Source organism: Eretmochelys imbricata, chromosome 1 (genome assembly GCF_965152235.1).
Source record: "Eretmochelys imbricata isolate rEreImb1 chromosome 1, rEreImb1.hap1, whole genome shotgun sequence".
NCBI lineage: Eukaryota > Metazoa > Chordata > Testudines > Cheloniidae > Eretmochelys > Eretmochelys imbricata.
In genome coordinates this window covers 79,991,974-80,012,880 of record NC_135572.1, presented here as the reverse complement: position 1 = coordinate 80,012,880, position 20,907 = coordinate 79,991,974, and the positions used below count along the sequence as shown (strand labels likewise).

Below are 20,907 nucleotides of genomic sequence, written 5' to 3'. Positions count from 1 at the left end.
TTTCTCCCTTGTCTAAATCTTTTTATTCTCTCTCACATTCTGTTGTTTGTTATTCCAATAATAACTACAAATAGTTATTTAATAACTGTGGCCAGCATATACAAACCTGGAAGCAAAAATCTCTTAAAACTATATTTAGAATTCTAAATGAAAGTGGCCTTATTTTCAGACTTATTTTCAACACTGCTGACTTCAGTAAGACATGCTCATCAACTGAAAATCAGGCCACTTTTTCCAAAATACAGATTTTGAAATTTAACTGTAGGCCATCTGAATTTGAACAATTTGGCCTGTATTCTTAACTCTGCAAAATATTTTTGGTTACAGTTTATGTGGAAGAAACTATAAAGAAAAAGGCCTTAATCCTCAATTAACTGTACCCCAGCAGTTAATTGCTGGATTGGAGCCAAACATTTTATTGTTTTATGGGATTCCAAATTCACAGGCTGTGGAGCCGCTTTGCAGGTACTCTTGCATATCTACTTCCCACCCACAGCCCCAAGCAGAAGAATTCTGCTGTGCAGCTTGGACACTGTAGTCACAGGTGAGCAGGAGATCTCTCTATATGGGCGTCAACTAATCAGTTACCTGTAAGGGTCTTATGGGGAGAAGAATAGATTTAGTTGCTGCATTTCCCCGCATCAGTTGCAGCTGCTCTGAGAAACAATGGGATGGAAAAGTCGGAGCTCAGCCTTCTGGGCTCTCAACCAATTGTCACCAACTTGTGTAATAAAACCTGAAGAAGAGGGGTAGAATCCACCCTGCTGAGAGCCTCACTGAGTTCTTTGAAAACATTAGGCCATTGTGTGACAGTTTACAAGGCAAGGAGCCAGCTTCCTCTCCAGAGATTTGTGAAAGCCATCCTAGTGGCTGCACGTCTGTTTAGGAATAGGAAAGTGGGCACAAAGGGAGAGAGAAGAGCAAAAAAGGGGGTGACCGCTATAAGGAGACATAAGAGAACTGCAGTTATGTGGTAACGGGGAGGAGCAGAGGCCACATATGGAGAGGGGGAACTAAGAAGAATGCTGAGATGATGGGTATGGGCTGAGATGATAGGGTCTGACAGATTAGAAAAAAATGAGAGGGAATAGAAATAAATTCCTTAATGCTAAAGTGTGGATTTTATACAATTTAGCATCAATCCAATTAGCCATCACCATAAATTAGATTGAAAAATCACTCCTCTGTGCTACCAGTTCTGAATTCCCCCACTGCAGCATTTTGATTTCCACTATTTTGAAAGCGTGGAAGATCCTACACTTTGCAGAGAATACGCAACTCAAGACACCAGGTGTTGTCATGATCATAGACTCGCAGTTATGCAAGCTGTGCTCAGTGGGCCAAATTATGCTCTATTACCACAATGCAATCCCTTTAACTTCAGCAAGGCTGCAGCAGCATAACATGGAGGAGCATTTGTCCTATTAAGTATGCAACATAATCAGTATTGCCAACCACAAACATTAAAAAAAAAATCACAATTCAAGTCTCAAAATCATGAAATTGGCTTTAAAACAATGAGATTTTTGAAAGATAATACATTTTGATTCTTTTATTTGCTTTCTGGTATTTGAGTCTTTAGGGACACTTGGGTCACATTTTCAAGCATTTTTCTGCAACCATAAGGGCTAGAAACTTTTTAAAATTAAATGAGATTTTCACCTCATCACATGCCTCAAGTACCTGGTGCTTTAAGAAAAAACATCAAATATTGAGACATGTGACAAAATCTCAAGAGTCGGCAATACCACATCATAAAATGACTAGACGGCATGTTGTGTAATGAATAAACATACCTAAGACAGTTTTCTTCTTTATTTAACCCAGCTCCTTTTATTTAAGAATAAGCAAAGTTAAATGTACAAAATTAATATATAATGGCAGTTGCATCATAAACTAACTGTTAAACATCTTTCACAAAGCTACATTTGAGTGTAAACAGCCAGGAGGCTTCTGATTTGGCCTTCATGTTACAGGGGAGAAAGACTAAGCTGCTGTTAGCTGAAAATAGCAAGTGCAATATGTTTTGTTCTTTTTAATTTAAACTTCATTAACTTCACATATTTATTTTTCACACATGTAACAACATGTAACTATCTGCTTCTTATAATTATATAACTAGTGTAACAAGCAACAAGTTTCACTTTTAAAAATTAGCAAAAATAGTTAATGTTGATGGTAATTATTTCACATTTTACAATTGCTTCTAATACCCCATAGCCATTTGGCGATCAGGAATTCTCAAACATCACATTTCTTTCTGATTGATTTTCTCTCTGGTAAAATCAGATGTGATGAGCAATCAATAACTTTTAAATCAAGTTGCCAGCTTATGTTGGCAACTGATGTTTAAACACACGTTGTATACTACAGTATGCAATGTGTGACTAGAATATGGTGCTTGTAGTTTTGGAGCAATGAAGCATGTTACCAATGACTTTTCAAAAATTGAAATACAGTCAATATATGTCTCAGTGCAGTTATATGGTATAGATTTTATCGTTGTCAGTGTCAACAATCCCTCTGTAAGAGCACCCACTACTGTATTTCTTGATATGTAAATATCTGACTTACTATGTTAGCCTACTGAATGGTTTTTTTAAAATATCGTCTTTATTAAGATCTTTAACAAAAAAATAGAAATGACAACTGTGCCCAAAGGCAGTGCACAGTGCATTGATAAATTAAACATTAAGACCGACGTTCTCAAGTGGCAACTGATTCTTGGGAATTCGATCTATTTATGGGGCCCATATCACAGGAATATCTGAATGCCTCGCAGTCTTTAATGTATCATAATACCATTGTGAAGTAGTAAAGGACTATGTCCCCATTTTAAAGTTGGGAACTGAAATACAGGGTCACATGTGCAATCTGCAATAGAGCAGGGAATTGGACTTGGGTCTCTACACAGACCCAGGATAGCACCCTAACCACTGGGCCGTTCTTCCTCTCCAAGGAGCACTTGAGAGATCACTGTTTGATTTTGAGTGAAAGCTACAAGTAGGGTGACCAGACAGCAAATGTGAAAAATCGGGATATGGGGTGGAGGGTAATAGGAGCCTATATAAGAAAAAGACCCAAAAATCGGGACTGTCCCTATAAAATCGGGACATCTGGTCACCCTAGCTTCAAGTGCTCTGCTTTTTTGAAAAATCAGGTCTTAGATGTCTCAAGACTGGCAAAAATGACCACTAAATTTTTACCCTAAATCTCCATCTGGAAGAGTCATACAAACAAAGCCAAAAAACATCCCCAAAAGACAACAACAATTAATGACTTAAAGGTAAAATGCATGTTTAAAGAGTAATATGTGTGCAATTTTATTTCATTTTAATGGTTCTTGGGTATCCAGTATCCATATATATAAAATACATATATTGACATTGGGGATTAGGTCCTGCTTTGAGCAGGGGATTGGACTAGATGACCTCCTGAGGTCCCTTCTAACCCTGATATTCTATGATTCTATGATTGTATGCATTTACAAATATGTTTGTGTGTATCTGTAGCTAACAGAAGCTATAGATACATTACCTGATTTCATATATTCATCATCTGACTTGTGAAGCTAAAGGAGAAAGGTGCTATATACAGTATGGAAGTGTGGTACACCCTAATGTTGTTCTGGGACAAGATTCGTTTCATCACACTAACTTTAATCCATTATATGTCTCTTTTCCAGCACAAATGGACCCCCGAGGCGTATCTCCCAGGCAAATTAAAAGTGACAGTGACGATGATGACCTGCCAAATGTGACCTTAGATAGTGTTAATGAAACTGGATCCACAGCCCTCTCCATAGCCAGAGCTGTACAAGAGTAAGTATCACGTTCTCAGGATGAGATAAGTATTGCCAAGGTGTTCAATGGCTAACGGAAACACCAGTCATCAGCTTTTCTGCAGATATTTCATCCAAGCTCTGAGCCAGCATACATGGCAGCATCTTTCTGTTCAGCTTCAGTCCCTTCAGGAGGAGATTGTTGTGTCTCTCTCTTTTTTTTTTAATTTTTTTTTTTTGTGGTCCTGAATCATTGTTTGAACAAATTTCAGAGTGAAATTCTTTCTTCTCCTTTATACAACTGCAAAGTTTTGGTGTTTTTGTTTAAGGGGGATACCTTGTTAAATTATTCAGTTTGTCTAAAAAAATTTCCTTGGCTCATGGCAGAATTGGGAGGTCTCTCACGGTTGCTTTCTAGAGAGAACTATCTACAGTTTTCTGAAGGAAGATCTTACATGAAAGAAAATTAGTAAAGACTCCAGTCAGGTTTTTCCATTACTTTTATTTTTCTGTTTATTTTTAGGCAAATTATAACTCTTTAATTCAATTTTTCTTTTGTTATTGTGGTTTTTTTTTCATAAAAAGTTTGCTTGAATTGTATTTATTAAATTTATTGATGCATGAGCTTGCTCCATCACCAAGGCAGCTAGAAGGTAACCCACTGTGAGGTAAATAAGTATTACCAGCCCCATTTTATAGGTGAGGAAAATGAGATAAAGTATAAAGATCAAGCTGGAAATCTGAAGCAGAGCCAGAAATAGAATTTGAGTCTCCAGGCTTGCAAATTAATATATTCTTTCAGCTGAATAAATCAAAGGATGGAAGTTTTGGAAGTGAGATTAAAATACTAAACAATGCTTGTCGTGAATGCATCGAGAAACTTCACTTTGGGTTTAAAGGCACCAGAACAATTAGATAACTCTGACTTTTTTTACTTACTAGAAGCAGCCAAAAAGTTGGTTGTTGCAAAGTGATACGTTATTTGCTCAAACAAGTCTGAGGCGTTACATATTGTGTGAATGCATTTTTTGCATAATTTGGGCAGGTGGGGTGCATCTGATCCAACCAGAATTTTTTTTTTTAACTTTATGTCCCCGATACCACCCAAAAAAGAGAGTCTGTGCATTGGCAGGATAGATTATCCTGCATGGAGAATTGATGGCTGATAGTGTGTGAGGATATGGCTAACCTCATAAGTCATCACATCCCAGGGCGGGCCTGCCTCTCAGAACTGAATAACCTAGCATGGGATTCACCAATGAGGCTTTGGCTATGTTTACACTATGAGTTAGCATTGTGATTCATCGGCTAGCATACACGTATCAAGCTAGCTCCCTTCTAGCTATTCCGAGTGTAGATAGCAGCACAGCCCCAGTAGCACTGTCAGCAGAAGCACCGGAGAGCCGTGCTGAGTACAAACCTACCTGAAACCTGTACGTGCCATGCCTTTGTGGTGGCTACACTGGTGTTGATATTCACACTAGCTTGATGAGAGCTAGCACAAGTATGTGTCCACAAGCAGGGAAATCACACCCCTAGCTCATTGTGGAGAGAAAGATTTTGATTCACTCAGATTCTAGTCAACCACAATAACAACCAAGCACCAATTTATATCCCACTCAGGCAAAGAGGGATTAAATTATGGAGAGGACATTGTGTTCTCTCTGTTGCTTTAATTGGCCTCTTTCAATATGCTGAGGCAGGGCAAGGTGGGGGAAAGATGTCTCACTGTTGATGGCTCTGGTTGCTTGATGATTTAGCACAACATTCTGGATTTAATGGTTACAAAGCCCAGCACCAGAAGCGCCTTTCAGTCTATAGAACATGTAATAAGACAGAAAAATAAAAGTAACCCAAAATGAATCTATTTTGTGCTAAATAGTGCCGATGGAAGAGAGGTTGGATTGCAAATATTTTAATGTGTGATTGGCAGGCAAATGTTAGTTATTTTAATTGATTAATGTTATTTGAACATCTGTAAAACTGGTCAAACAATGAAAAGCTTTATTTTTTTTTTTTTTGCTAATAATGTATTCCATGATTTATTTTGGGGGATGTAGGGGAGAAATGTGTTGAATATTGTTTGACCAGATCTCGAGATTAAGAATTGAATTAAGACATTCAGTTACCTAAAATCAACACATTCTTGCTACAGTTTTTATTTAAATAGTAATCTGTTAGTTTGCGTCAAAAGCCACACTAAGGAAATCTAATTTGACTGTGATTTGTAAATTTATCATATATCTCTTGTCATATACACCATATATGCAGATTCTACAAATCTAGAAAGAAGTGTCAGTATATTGTACCTATCTCAATCAATCTGTTTCCATCCTTGGATATACAGGTGATTGCCTGGTGCCATAGGTCTTGTAGAACATGTTGTTTCACAAGTGAGATATTAAGTTTCTTCTGAAAATTAAATAGAGAATTAACGTAATATTTAAGATAGTCATAGAGTTTCAGGCCAGAAGGGAATATTAGGTCATCTAGTCTGATCTCCAGTCTGTCACAGTCCCTTAAATTTCACCCAATTTCCCATGTTTCAAGGCCAATAACTTGTGTTTGACTAAAGCAGTAAGGGGATCCTGCCATGCCTGTAAGTGCCAGATTGTGGGACAGGCACTGAGAGGACAGACCACACCCCCAAAGGCATGGTGGGATCTGCATGCCAATGACATTTTTTTATGCTTTATGGGTCTGATATTGTGCAATCGTGACTTTTTTAAGAAATGAAAAATTGGCCAGCAGGTACTATGAATAGTATGTGGTGCTAGACAGAAATGGGCCTTTTCCTACTCCACTTTCAGAAATTAAACTTTATAAGGAATATATATGTCTTTCGCTGCTATATCTACCATAATTTGTCTTTCATTGTGATCGCTGGTGAGTTTGTATGCAAAATATGTTTGCTTAGTTTAACATATTTGCTCAAAACATTTGTTTAGCATGAATTAATTTTGATGAAACAGTGAATTATAGAAAACAGCCATCCTCTATGTTAACCCCAAGTGACGTGAAGTGAATGGCTGCCAACTCACCTGGAGTAACTAAATCCACCAGGTGGAGTTAACTATGGGGAAATTCAATGAAAGTTTGAAAGGAAATTCACTAGCTAAAGAAACAGTATGTGTAAGAAGGGGCTTTGCTTTATATTAGACTTTCATTTTGATGATCTAAGAATTAAATAAGTATTTTTTATAAATAGCTGTGTTTTTAGATTGTTATCTTTGGAAATTACTCTTCCATAACTATTTGGAAGGTCTGTATGAAAGCCTTGTTCTTCATCTGTCCACTAATTAAATACTGCACTTAATCTTCCTGTGTGGATGCTATGTTCCATGTCCATATTAATCCTAAAATAAAAAATGACCATCCAAAAACCAGGTATTAATCTAAATGCTAAAAACTACTTGTTTGCTATTATGTAGCACCCTGAGTGCTTTTATAATATTTTAAAAACAGTCAAGTAGTTATTTTTGCCAGAAAACTTGTTTTTCTGCCTGCCTGTTTTGTTTGAAAAACAGACAGGTTGAAACTTTTTGGCACTCTTATTTTGACTACTTTTCATAGCCATTGTTTAATTCAGCAAAGCTAATCCAAATAGCCTAGCTCTAAAGGTACAGTGTATTATTTGACAGAATACACTGCGGTATTTTAGGAGTTTTCTGTATACAAGGTTCTAATGTTAGTCTCTGCTGCCCTATGGCAATAGTTATAATATATATTACAAAATTAAGGCAGTGTAATTTGAAGATTTGTTCCAGCTGCTAACAGTTGTTGGGCTTAGTTGCCTTAAGCGTGTAGATGATAGAGGTCTCTAGGTTGTGAGCAACATGTCACATCTATGTTGGTAGAGTCCCATGCATATTTGTATTGATTAGGACCCTACCAAATTCATGGCTATGAATAATGCATCACGAACCGTGAAATCTGGTGTCCCCCTGTGAAATCTGGTCTTTTGTGTGCTTTTACCCTATACTATACAGATTTCACAGAGGAGACCAGTGTTTCCCAGATTGAGGGTCCTTCCCAAAAGGGAGTTGCAGGAAGGTCACAAGGTTATTTTAGAGGGGGGTCACGGTACTGCCACCCTTATTTCTGCGCTGCCTTCAGAGCTGGGTGGCCAGAGAGTGGCAGCTGCTGGCTGAGGGCCCAGTCAGCAGTGCAGAAGTAAGAGTGGCAATACCATATCAGGCCACCCTTACTACTGTGCTGCTGCTGGCGGTGGCTCTGCCTTCACAGCTGGGATCCTGGCCAGCAGCCGCCGCTCTCCAGCTGCCCAGCTCTGAAGTCAAGGCCGCCACCAGCAGCAGCGCAGAAGTAAGGGTAGCAGTTCCTCAACCCCCACACACTAACTTTGTGACCCCCCACAGCTCCTTTTTGGGACAGGATCCCTACAATTACAACACCGTGAAATGTCAGATTGAAATGGCTGAAATCATGAAATTTACGTTTTTTTAAATCCTGTGACCATGGAATTGACCAAAATGGACCTTGAATTTGGTCGGGCCCTAGTACTGATGTATAAATATTTCTAATAAGAAAGAGGAAGTTTGACACTGAATCTTATCACCATTGATAGCTTAGCACTGAGCTTCATAGGACAGCAACCTCTATTAAGAGCTGGATATTAGATGTGCACTAGGGATCTCTGTGAGGCCTGTGGTAAGACTCATGCACCAGGCCACAGAAAAGCAGTAGAGCACTTAAAGATACAGTGCATTGCCCATTGTTCCCCTCCCCCCATTTCATGCAGCATGTCATCCCTCTCCCTCAGCCTGGTCTCTTTCCTTGGCCCAACCATCTTATGCCCATGTGGCCCCCAAGAATTGGTTACTATGGTGCATGGGGTGCAGATCATTGCATGAGGTGCTGGAATCCTGCGTCCCCCTTCCAGTGAAATTACAGTGGTTTTGCTGCACAAGTTGGAGGCCAGATTTGTCCTTAGTACAAAGTCTGTGTTAGTGCAGTGTTAAAATTGTAAATTTTGGAAAAGCAAACTGGAATTTTAATTTTTCCCCTATACCATCTCTTTGGTCTTTTATGGGAAGTTTAGGCAGCTGAGGCCATGTCTGGGTCCCAAGAGGTGGGAGAGCCTATCTGACCACACCCCCAAGGTGTTTGTGTAGGTGTGAGATTCCTGCCCCATGTGGCTGATCCCTTGGCTTAATGAGTTTAAGGTGAGAGATCACCATAGAAGGAGGAATTTTTTTAAAAAAATTTAAAAGTGGAGAGGTAAGCAAAGTAATGCTGCACAAGGAAGCTTTTCGCCTTTGCCTTCTGGCTCTTAGGGTCACAGAAAATTTTGGTGCTGATGTGGAGCCTTTGGGGTGGAGGAGACTCTGGATACCTGTGGATGTACCAGTGGTGAATTTAATAGGAGATTCATTTGGGATATCGTATCATACTGATTATCCAGATAGCGGGACCTTGATGCATTGGGCTGGATGCTGTTAGGTGTTCAGATGTATGAGGCTGAGTATAGGGGCACTGTCTCTACTATAGATTCTTCTCTGGATGGGTCACATCATTATGATGATCCTGCTTTGTTGAATGTTTGATTGCAATGCACACTGTATTTCTAATAATATATCAATGGGAAAGGAATACCACTGTAGACCTAATAGGCAGCTTGGGTATGGGACCAGTAATACTGTATGTGTAGCACTGTTAGACATAGTATGTAAAGTTCAGATCAGAGTCTCCTTATACCCCCCCAACTTAAATAAACATATGGATGTTTTTTAATTCTGAGATTTACAGTTGTGTTCCCGTCATCCATTCATTTTTCACACTTGTACTGTCTATTTCCCTGCTTCAGCCAATGCCATTACTACTTCTGCCCTGTGCATATTAGAGATCTTTCACTTCAGTTTGTTGCTCTAGTTACAAAGGGCTTTGTCTTGAGTCTCCAGGCTCTGTAAATGAAGGTGTTTTTCAACATTTGCAGGAACATTGCTTCCTCAGACAGTACATCTATCCTCTATGAAACCATAACCACTTGTTGCTGCTCACTTTGAAAATTTGCATAGATTTGATGGGATGGTTTTATAGTTGGGGAAGTGAAGCATAGAGAGGCTAAGTGACTTATCTAGGTTCACACAGTAAGTCTGTAGCAGAGCAGGGAACTGACCCTGGCTCTCTCAAATCTTAGGCTGGTGTCCTAACTCTGGACCATTCTTTCTGTGAACAAGATTGTTCATCATTTAATATGCATTTAATATGCCCGTCATTTAATTTCATTCAGTAAATTTACTGTGGCCATTTACAACACATAATAGATCACAGAATTGTAATTCTCATAATCATATGTGTTCCTAAAGCTATATTAAAGGATCCTAACACAACAGCATCAGAACTTTCAGGGCCTGTACATATTTATAGAACAGCTCTTAGTGTACTTGGTATGCTTCATAGGCTGTAGCAATGCTAAATGACCATGCCTGCTGTTTAACAATAGATTTCTTGATGATTTTAACCCCATCTGTTCACTTTATAAAGGTGATAAAGTACCTCTTGCACGTTGCAATGGTTTTGGACAATTTGTGCAAAACAAAAAAATTAGTTTAATTTGCAAGGTTGGTCAGTACAATCAAACATTATTGTTTGGCGCATGCACATTGGTTCGGGGCATTGGTGTGGAAATTTGCTAGTGTATCTGAAAGAGCCTCTTGCCAGGATAACAGATTTCACATCAGTCAGTGATTTCCTTGAACAAGTGCCAGGTTGACTGAAGCTATAAATCAAAAGCAAGTTCATGCAAAATTGACATAACTGTCTGTTTTGAAAGGATATAGTATTGTTTAAATGATGATATATTAGGAAACTGAGATACTGTCAAATTGTTCCTGGAAGAAAGCTAATTTGAAAAAACAAACAAACAAAAACACCCTTTTAGCTTGATCTACAATAAATTATTTTCTCCTGTCTCCACTACAAGGATTAGTGACGCATAACTGTTGAATAAATTAGGATGTAGCAAAGAACAGTGACCTTAAGGTGTGTATTCTCTGCTTCTGCATCACTTTCAAATGCTAGACATTAAGCTTGAGTACATATTTATACCATACCATTACAAGTAGTAATATTTTCTTTAAAAGGAAAATATTTAAATTGTGTGCTAAATAAGTTGGGAGAAAGAACTGAGTTTAATAAAACCGTTATAGGTTAAATCCTGTGCCTCTTGAAGCCCACGGAAGTTTTGCCACTGAATTTATTGGGGCCAGGATTCAACCACAAAACTTTAATCAAAGTTTGGATGTTTACAAAAGAACAACAACTTTTAGAGAATCTGCAGAAATACTGTGTAGTTAATGAGGATTCTCTGTGTGTATGTCTCACTCCCTTTCATATCTTCCACCCGCCACAAACAAAATAACTTTTAAAGATCCTGTTTCCTAGACTCTATAAAGTTCTACATTTTGGTCACCATTTAATTGTCTCCTGTAAGGTTTTAGTTTTGATCTAAGCATTGCCTGTTACTTTATGTTAGTTATTAAACTATAGCATATTGGGATTTTATATTCCTAAAGATGTTTACCTAAATTTGCATTTTTTTAAACTATTGCACACTACTGATTTTGTAGCTTATTAATTTATATGATAGGCATTTACATAGCAGTTTTCCTCTTCAAAGTGATTTTCAAACTTTAACTAATTAAAGCTTATAGGTCCCTGGTGTGGTAGTAAAATAAGACTTGTTATCCTCAGGTTAGTGACTTGCCCAAGGCCACAGAACAAACCAGAGAAGAGCTGGAATCAGAAATGCCTGTTTTCTACCCCTGAACAAAGCAGTAGAAAGTCCCTGCCCCAAAGAGCTTAGATAAGCATAGACAAGACAGACACAGAATCGGGAAAGAGAGCCAACACACAAGCAGAGTGAACAGTGTGATGGCACCAAACGACATGTTTTGTGGGAGGGGTAGCTAGGAAGGAGTAAGCTGAAAGGAAGAGGATGAGTGGAACAGCACAAGGAAGGAGGGTGTGGAGTGAAAATGAGGTGAAGAAATTGTTAGAAAGAGCAGCCGGAACTTGAAGAGCTCGAGCAAACAGTCAATCAGCACAAGTCAGAGAAAGTCCAATCAAAACTGTGGAAAGTTCTCTGGATGTTCAAAGGACCAAAGGTCCCTTCTACTGGCTGGGGTCTGGCTAGTTCCTCTTTGCAGTATTCTCCCAAGCCCATGTGATGGGAGGTGGGGACCACCTGGGTCTTAATGCCTCCAGAGCGAGGGTGGTCTCCCCTCCCACAGTAGTGGATCTAGGGAAGATGCTAGGGGGAGGTGTGGCCTTGGCTGGGCCCCATTTTACCTGCTCAACCCCAGTGCAACCATCCAGGCTTTGGCTGCTTCTGTTCCTACCAACTGGAGTCTCAGGCTAGGGTGACCAGACCTCCCGTTTTTAAAGGGACAGTCCCATATTTAAGCCCTCCTACAGGTGTCCTGACTTTTTCTTAAAATGGGCAAATTGTCCCATATTTTCTATCTCCTCACCATCAGTACTGGTGGGTCCTGCTGCTGGCCAATCCCGGCTCACCAGCCGCCCGCACCACCAGCGGTGAGGGGGGTGGGGTCCAGTGGCCAACAATAGGGATGGGTGTGCAAGGCTGGTGTGGGGTGAAGATGCAGCGGGTGGGGCCAGCCACTCCCCACGGTGGTCCATCAGCGCAGCCCCTGCTGCATGCCGGGTCTTGGCCAGCAGGGCCCCAATCCCCGTCCTTTTTCCACCGGGCACTGGCTGTGTGCTGCGAGCTGCGGTGGCTGGTGAGTGTGGGCAGGTGGTGGGCAGTTACGTGTCGCCTCTGCTGCCCACCCATCAGCCCTTTATGTGCTCCCCCTCCTGCTATCCTCTCCCTGCTTAGCCCCTTCACCCCACCCCGCCCAGCCCCACTGCTCCTCCATATTCCCCCTGGCGGGGTGCGTCCCACTCCCAGCGCTGTGCGGAGAGCCAGCCCCTGGTGGGAGCGCTCAGCTCACCAACTGCCTGGCTGGCAGGTTCCTTCCTTCCCCCGTTCCCGCTGCCTCTGGCACCCCAGGAAAGCCCAAGATCCTCCAGAGCAGGGTGCTGGCCAGGAGGAGCCAAGCCCGGCATGTGCCAAAGCCCTACACAGCCCTGGCACAGGGAAGCCTCTCTGCCCCTCAGCTAAGCTCTGGAATGGTGGGGGAGGGGAGCAATCTCCAGACTGTTCACACCCTGAACCTGCAGGGTACACAGCAGCCCCAGGGGTAGGGGCTTAGCACCCTCTTCTCCCACCCTACCCCACCCCACCCTGGGTCCTGCCCCCAGGGAGCACGGGGATGATTTAGTTGGGGATTGGTCCTGCTTTGAGCAGGGGGTTGGACTAGATGACCCCTGAGGTCCCTTCCAACCCTGATATTCTATGATTCTTCCCCTAGGCACCCTCCCCTGCTGAGCTACCTCTCTGGCTTGGTTCGCTGAAGTCTCTGCAGTCAGGTTCCTTGGCAGAAATTGGGGGGGAGGGGCACGTGACCCTGTGTGCACCCACCCGTGTTGCCTTGGGAGGACACGGTGCCAGGTACCAGGAGAGGCAGGTCCATCCCAGGGGCCCAGCCAGGCATGGAGGGCAGAGAGGGCAGGGCAGAGAGGGGAGGGTTGGTCAGTGTGTATGTGAGTGTGGGTGTGTGTCAGGTCTGCCTGTGTGTGTATGTGGGGGGAGTAGGGGTGTGTGTATCACCCTTCGCCATGTGAACCCTAAAGCCTTAAACATAAGAAGGTAAATAAAAATAATCCAGCTACACAGTATTTATATTTAACCTAGGGCTCAGTCAACTTGATGTTAATTTGAACGTTTGTACTGCATAGTTCAGCTTGATTGCTGTTGAACTTGCTTGAATACGAGTAATTTTACTCATGTCCCGTATTCAGCATACAGAAATATGGTCACCCTGTCTCAGGCTGATGATGATACATATGGTTGTGAACCTGCAAGAAGATGATGATGGTGTGTGGCTGTGGAGTTAAACATTAGAATTTTGGACACATTAAAATATGGCTAGTTGGTGTTTAAAGAAACCACACAGGAGGAAATTACAATAGTCATGATGAAAGGAGCTGAAGACTGAAATAAGAATTTTAGCAGAGCAGTGTTTAAGAAAGTGACTAATAGTAGAGATGTGGCTGGTGATAATAGTCAAAGATTTTGGAGTCAAACTGAATACCTGAATCTCTATAGTAAGAACAAATAGGTGAGTCAAGATTGAAGTTTTGGCTAAAGCTACTCCTGGGGGAATTCAGCGCCATTGTGTGTGCATAGAATTCATGTCCCCCACAGATTTCTTTGCTTCCCTGCAAAAAAAATCACTTTCTGACAGGGAAGCTGCAAGAGCACTCACACACCACTCCCTAGCTGCACAGGTACATCCTTTCAGGCACCAGGAGCAGCCAGTGGAGAGGTAAATCACTTTAGGGCTGGGACACCCCAACCAGTGGCTCCTACCCTGAGCCAGAATCAGCTGCTAGTCCTGGCTGGGCTGGAGGCAGGAGAGGATGGGACTTCCTCTTCTCCTGCAAGGAGTGGCAGGGGCTGTGTCAGCTCACCCCCAGAAACCTCCCCCAGCTGCAGGAAGCTCAGCATCCTCCCCTGCTTCCTGCCCCCATCACTTCTCAGCTGTGGGGGTAGGGGTTACTGTACAAGGAGCTGCTGCCCCATCCGCCCAACCCCTGGGCATCTGGACCTCCCCTACCCAGACACCCCCACCAAGCCTCACCCCACATACCCTTAGCTCTTAACCCTCCACACCCAAACCCCACCCCACTGGACCTCAACCCCTGCATCTGGAGCCCCCCTGCACCCATAACCCCTGCCTCTGGAACCCCACCCCTGCTCCCAGACCAACCCCCACTGAACCCCCTGCAGTGAAACCCCCACCCTGATGAGGCCCACATCCCTGCACCACCCTGTGCCCCTGACATCCAGCCTCCCATGCCACTGACCCCCAGCTAGCTGCACCCAGATCTCCACCCCACAAAGCCCCACTCCCCTAGTACCCAGACCCCCCCTCCCCCCCTCCCGCTGAGACATCCATACCGAGACCCCTCTACTGAGCCCCAACCATTTTCATCTGGTAGCCCCTGCAGAGACCCATTGCCCCTGCACTTGGATCCCCCCCCAATGAGCCTCTGTGCGTCCAGATCCTCCCACACCTAGACCGTTGACTGAGCTGCCTGCACCCAGATTGTCCCACACAGAATCCTCTCACCCCACACCTGGATCCCTCCACACTAAGCCCCTCCACATTTGTATCCTGCCTGGTTGAGCCTGCCTGCCCCACACCTGGTGCGCCTGGTATAGAGGGGCAGGGTCCCAGAGTGTTTCTGGGGCAGGCCCAGGCCTTGTGCTGTGTCAGGGCTGTGTGCAGCCTCACCACTGAGTCCGAACTGTACCTGATCAATCCATAGTGTTAAACTTTGTTTCAAAATCCATAGAGAAAATTAGAAAAGTGAATAAATTCAAGAAAATCGCAATCTCCTCATGAACATTCCAGCATCAGAAAAATAAACAGGCTATTGTCAAATAAATTATCTGTTCTCAATCGTTCACTTCATTGAGACAGAGATTGTCCTCTTTACCAAGCAGTTTTCATATCCTGCAATTGCTACCTGGTTTACAACATATATTCATTGGCTTTCTAAGCCTTTACTATTCAAAATAGAATGTGGTATTCCCCTTGCCACAGTATGTATTTTAATCTTAGTAACATTGCTTATAAAGTTCTATGTATATGCAATTTCCATACAGAATAAGCACACCAACGTATTGTGTAGTGTCTCTGTATGCCAACATCATATTTCGTATACTACAGTTTAAGACCACAATTTGGACCTCTGAGCATGGATATAAACATAAGGAGTCAAACCATATTGTCTTAGAAACGTGATCGCAGCTCTTTTGTAATTTGTGAAACATTTTGTAAAATGAATAGTACTTATGAGTAAATCCACTATTGTGTTATGCATACAGCAGATGGATTCTTTGAACTGAAGTGCTATCACCCATTTAACTTCAGCAAGAGCAAAAAAATGACTAAAGGCAAGGAAAGACTAAAGGCAAGGAAATTTACATTTGAAATTTTGTCAACATTGGTCAAAATGTTGAGCTATTTAAATACCCCATCAGCACAGTGATAATTCTGTGGCTGTTACACAGCAAGTAAATATCCTATCCCTCCATTTTGATTAAAGACGGTGGTCGAATTTTTAGCCAATTCATTGAGCTGGGTGGCTAGAACATTGTTAGCTGGTTCTTTGTGGAGTTTCCATTATCTGCAGCTGGAGGTGGTATCTTAGTACCAGCTGCCTTGATTTAAATTGCTGGTGCAGGGTAAAAGTTACCACTTAGTGAATATTCATATGTAGATACTCATATTTCTAAGATTTAAACTCATGGCAAAATGATGTCATTTCTGTCAGAGAATGATAGCATTTTCCAATAAAAATGGCAAATTTCACAATGTTGTGCAGAATTGTGGGGTTGTTTTTTGTTTTAATTGAATTAGTCATAGTGGAAATTCACCATTTTCACAGCAAAAATGTTTTTGAGAGAGAAAATAGTAGTTTTTAGCTGCATGCAAAAACTGCCTTTTGTGTTTGTGTAAAATTCAATATGACAAATATTTTCCTTTCTCACAAACCTGTTTTTTGCCTGCGTTGTTGTATTATCTTTAATGAGTAGTTATTTTTCTGTTATCTGGGCTGAAGTGGTGAAACAGGGTGAAGCATAAGATGGGAAGGTGAGTGCAGCTTGAGGGTGTCATTCTGTATTATAACTTCCAGGTGTCATTTTGCCAGTGCAAACTAGAATCCAGTTTCTGCTGTAGGAGGCTTGTGTGCAGCTTCCATGGATTTCAAATGAAAGCCACTTGAGTACCTCTGAGAGGAGTATTTATCCCAATGCCTTTTGATTATATGCTGATTCAACTCTGAGAAAAATTATGCATCACTTTGTGCCTGATAAGCAACTAATAAGATCAGGAGATGTTTACTGTAGAAGAAAAGGATTGGAGAAGAGGATTTATGGTAGAAAATAGGTAGATGTCATTAAGATAAAGCCAATATGGCAGGCACATTGGAACTAATGACTTTTACTTGTGCTTAAAATTCATTACGTTCTTTTCTGTCTCATCACTCTAGCAGATTTTTTCCTGTTATTAAATCTTTATTACTTGATTAAGGCAAAACCAAAGAAACATGCAATAGAAAAGATAAATAATGTTTGTTATGTGCTTATGACAAACAAATTAAGGATAATTTAAAGGAGTGTTGCAATATCTCAGAAAAAAAATGTTTGAGGTTTTTATATTTTGGATTTTTTTTCCAATTTTGGAAATATTAAGGTGTGAAATAAGAGAGAGATTTTCAAAGGCCTAAAAGGACATCAGTGGGGTGAAAATGATGACAATCAATGGGAGGTGTCTCTCTGTGTCTTTTGAAAATCTCCCACTGGACATGTTAATGTTATCAATGACAACTGTATAAAGGAGCTCCTCCAGTAGCCTGGCTCATTCTAAGGCTTCCAATGAAATTTTGTTCAATTATTAGTGTGCTAGAGAAATAAGGTTTTTTTCTTAATTTTTGCTAGTTCTTTGGGTGTTGGTCTCAGACAAGTTTCATGGAACATTTGAGGTCTGAACCACAGGTAGCAAGACTGAAGAGAGTTATTCATGGACTTTGCTTTCCTTAGATGAATTTTTTTTAATGTGGTGAAACTGTTTCAGAAAGCCAGCTGTATAGTGCTCCTTTTTCAAGCATATGTAATAGATCAGAATTCATTAGTGTAAAGCAGGGGCAGGCAAACATCGGGTTTCCAAGATTGTATGGAGGGCCAGTTAGGGGAGGCTGTGTCTTCCCAAACAGCCAGGTGTGGCCCGGCCCCCTGCGTCCTATCTGACCCCCCCCTCTCCCGCTTCTCGCCCCCTGATGGCTTCCTGGGACTCCTGCCCCATCCAACCCTCCCCTGTTCCCTGTCCCCTGCCAGCCCCTCACCCCCACCCCCGGGACTCCTGCCCCATCCACCACCCCCTGCTCTCTGTCCCCTGACAACCTCTGGACCTCCTACCCCTGACTGCCTCCTGCTGCCCCATCCAACCCCTCCACTCATTCCTGACTGTCCCCCCAGGCCCCATCAAACCCCCCTGTTCCCTGCCCTCTGATCCCCCGAACCCCGATCCACACCCCCAACCCCTGACCACCCTTCCGAATTCTCCTGCCCTCTGTCCAACCCCCCTACCCCCTGACCGCGCTGCCTGGAGCACCGGTGGCTGGCGGTGCTACAGCCGCGCCGCCCAGAGCGCCGGGTTAGGCTGCGGCTCTGCAGCTGTGCGGCCCGCTGAGGCTGAGGGGGAGAGGGAACAGCAGGGGAGGGGCCGGGAGCAAGCTTCCCGGGCCAGGAGGTCAGGGGCCGGGCAGGAGGGTCCCACGGGCCGTAGTTTGCCCACTTCTGGTATAAAGGAATATTCCATGCGTTACAAATTACAGCATAAGAATTTATATAGTTATTATATATAAGTGGTGCTAAATTTCAAATAATATTGTAGAAAATGATGTATTGTCCCTGGAGTTAGAGTTTTCATAAAAAAGGGTTAACAGCTAGATTTTCTTTTTGGCATATTGAGAACTATATTACTTTAGCAGCAAGAATTCTGGAAGTGGAAATTCACTTCCAATTTCTCTCCCTCTTTTTGCAATGATTGCCTCATGTAAATTCATATTAACATTGTATTCTTTTGCGGATGATAGCTTGTTTAATGAGAAAATACTCAAAGTGAACAAGAATTATCAGTTGTTGAGATTTGGGACCTTAAAGCTGGCCTCTGCTCCCATTTAAGTCAATGGCAAAACTCCCATTTGACTTTTTAGAAGTATTAAGTGAGTTTTGGGAAAAATTATAATTCCCTTCCATTTCTGAGCCATCTGCCTTTGCAGTAGGTATTCCTCCAGTTTGTCTAGGCCCCATGAAATGTTTGGGGTGTCTTAAAATTCCTAATTGTCTGTGTTCAATTTCCAGAGAGAGCATGTGGGGCTGTGCCAGGTCAGCTGTTAACACTTTTCGTTTTTTCAACTCCAGGTATGAAGTATTTTATTGTGTATTATATAATGTTCTGTGTGTTTGACAAAGTTTAGTGGCAGTTCATGTTAAGCTTTCTTTCTGTCTTTCTTTGGCTGGCTCTTGTAAGAGACAGCATGTGGGGCTGTGCCAAGTCATTAGATACAGAGGTTTTGGATTGGGAAAGGGTTAAGTTTGAGTATTTTCAACTCCTGGTAAATAAAATATGAAAATAGAACAAACAATCATGGCTCTTCTGATGCTTGATAAGATATAGAGTACAGCCAAAGTAAACTCTTTGAAATTAATAACAACGTCATTTTACACAAGGTTCCACAATTGAAATTTGTCAACGTAGGTTTTAATCACTGCCAGTGATCCCAAGGTTCACAAGGTTATAGTGTGATAGAACAACTGTTACAAAAGAGCAACATACCTTTTTCAGGGGAGGGAGGCGGAAATGAGGCTAAAATGATCAAAAATGTGTGTTTAAACTTAGGTTCATAATTCCATATATTGGCCTCTACATAAATACCCTGCTTTTTCAAGTGCTGAGCTCCTAGATATTCCCACTGAAGTAAAATGTGGGATATTCCAGCAAATGCTGTGAAGTCATTGGGAGCTCCAGTAAATGTCTGGCTTGCACAAAGAGCACTTACATATGTGCAGTCCAATATGCATATGACATTGATATTGTGTATAACATGTTCATGGGGATTAACTGTTTGTGTTGGTTTGTCTTTGTTTTATCAAATTTTAAAACATATACAATGAAATGTCCTAGATTATTTTAGATCATAGCAGTATATGTTTAGTGTAAACAAATATGTTATAGAAAAATCTCATTCCTCAAATTTATAATTAGACCTCAGTTTCATCAGTAAATTAAGAGAGGGAGAACATTTGAAAGAAATTATATTTTGTCATTCATAAATTAACAGTCAAATAGATAAATGATTCTCCTAATCCATTAATATACAGTTAAAGAAATTTATATTACAGAAACTTCAAACTCCCATTTCTCCAACATTTACAAAATGGCAATGGTAACTCACCTTCTCAGGCCAGCTCAAGGCACTAAAATTGCTTGGGAAGAAAAAAATTATATAAACTCATTGATTTTTAAGTAAGTATTTGAACCTGATCAGTGATCGCTGGCATATCTGCTCTCATATGAAAACCCCAACCCTAATACCTTTCTTCGAGCCAGTTGAAAGAGCAACCACAATTTTGGAAATTGTTCCTTGTTGGAGAGAAAGCCCATTACTGTCCTAAAATGTTGTGTTTCTTAAGGAATGTATATTTGAACATTTCTGTTACCATTTCGGATACATGCTCCTTTTGATCCCCAGTGGGGATGGCAATCTCTCAATTTTACCCTAAAAGAAGGGCTTTGATTTGTAAATTATGACGCTTCTTAATAGCATTTTCATTTTTCTAGGATTTTCGTAAGGCTAAAATGTCCCACTTAACTTTCACATAATGTCAGAATAAGATATGTTTGAGCAGCTGACCGTGAAACAGGGGTGTCCTCAGCACTTCAAACATAGCTCCCACACTTATTTTTTTCTCAGCAGCTCATCTTCTTTATTCTGTTTTTCATTTTCTTTTCTTTGGGGGTGGTCTATACAGATTTTGTGTTACTATGTGATCCCTGAGTCAGGAAAGTTAGGGGATTTCAAACATCTACACACTATGAATATGCTATTTACAGTTTATGAATACTAGCTTTATGTCTTCAATAATGCATACAAGTTAACCTTAGTAAGATTCCTTAGAGTGCATGGGTAGACCATCTGGAGACTTAATGCGCCTTATTCTATTCTGACACCAGTTGTTCTCCATTGTAACTCTATTGACTCAGTGGAATTACTCCTGATTTACACTAGTGTCAGATGAGAATAAAGTCCAGTATTTTAGTGAGTCAAATAAAACCTAACACAGCTAGAAAACATAGGAAATGATTTATAGGCTCTTCTGAATATTTTAAACATAATGGGCTGAATTGTGCCCTTCAGTTACATCTGTGCAACCTCACTTAAGCAATGGGGAATCATCAGTGTGG

The 20,907-nt window shown here is 41.5% G+C and overlaps 1 protein-coding gene across 1 annotated transcript in view; it reads left to right on the top strand.

Annotated features, from left to right (window-relative positions):
- The window catches only part of KLF12 (KLF transcription factor 12), a 362,353-nt gene that overhangs the window by 256,364 nt on the left and 85,082 nt on the right, over positions 1 to 20,907 (top strand). The window contains exons 5-6 of the mRNA XM_077806931.1: positions 3,686 to 3,821; positions 18,804 to 18,863. Coding sequence (XP_077663057.1) covers positions 3,686 to 3,821; positions 18,804 to 18,863 — 196 coding nt within the window. The remainder of the gene's footprint in view (positions 1 to 3,685; positions 3,822 to 18,803; positions 18,864 to 20,907) is intronic.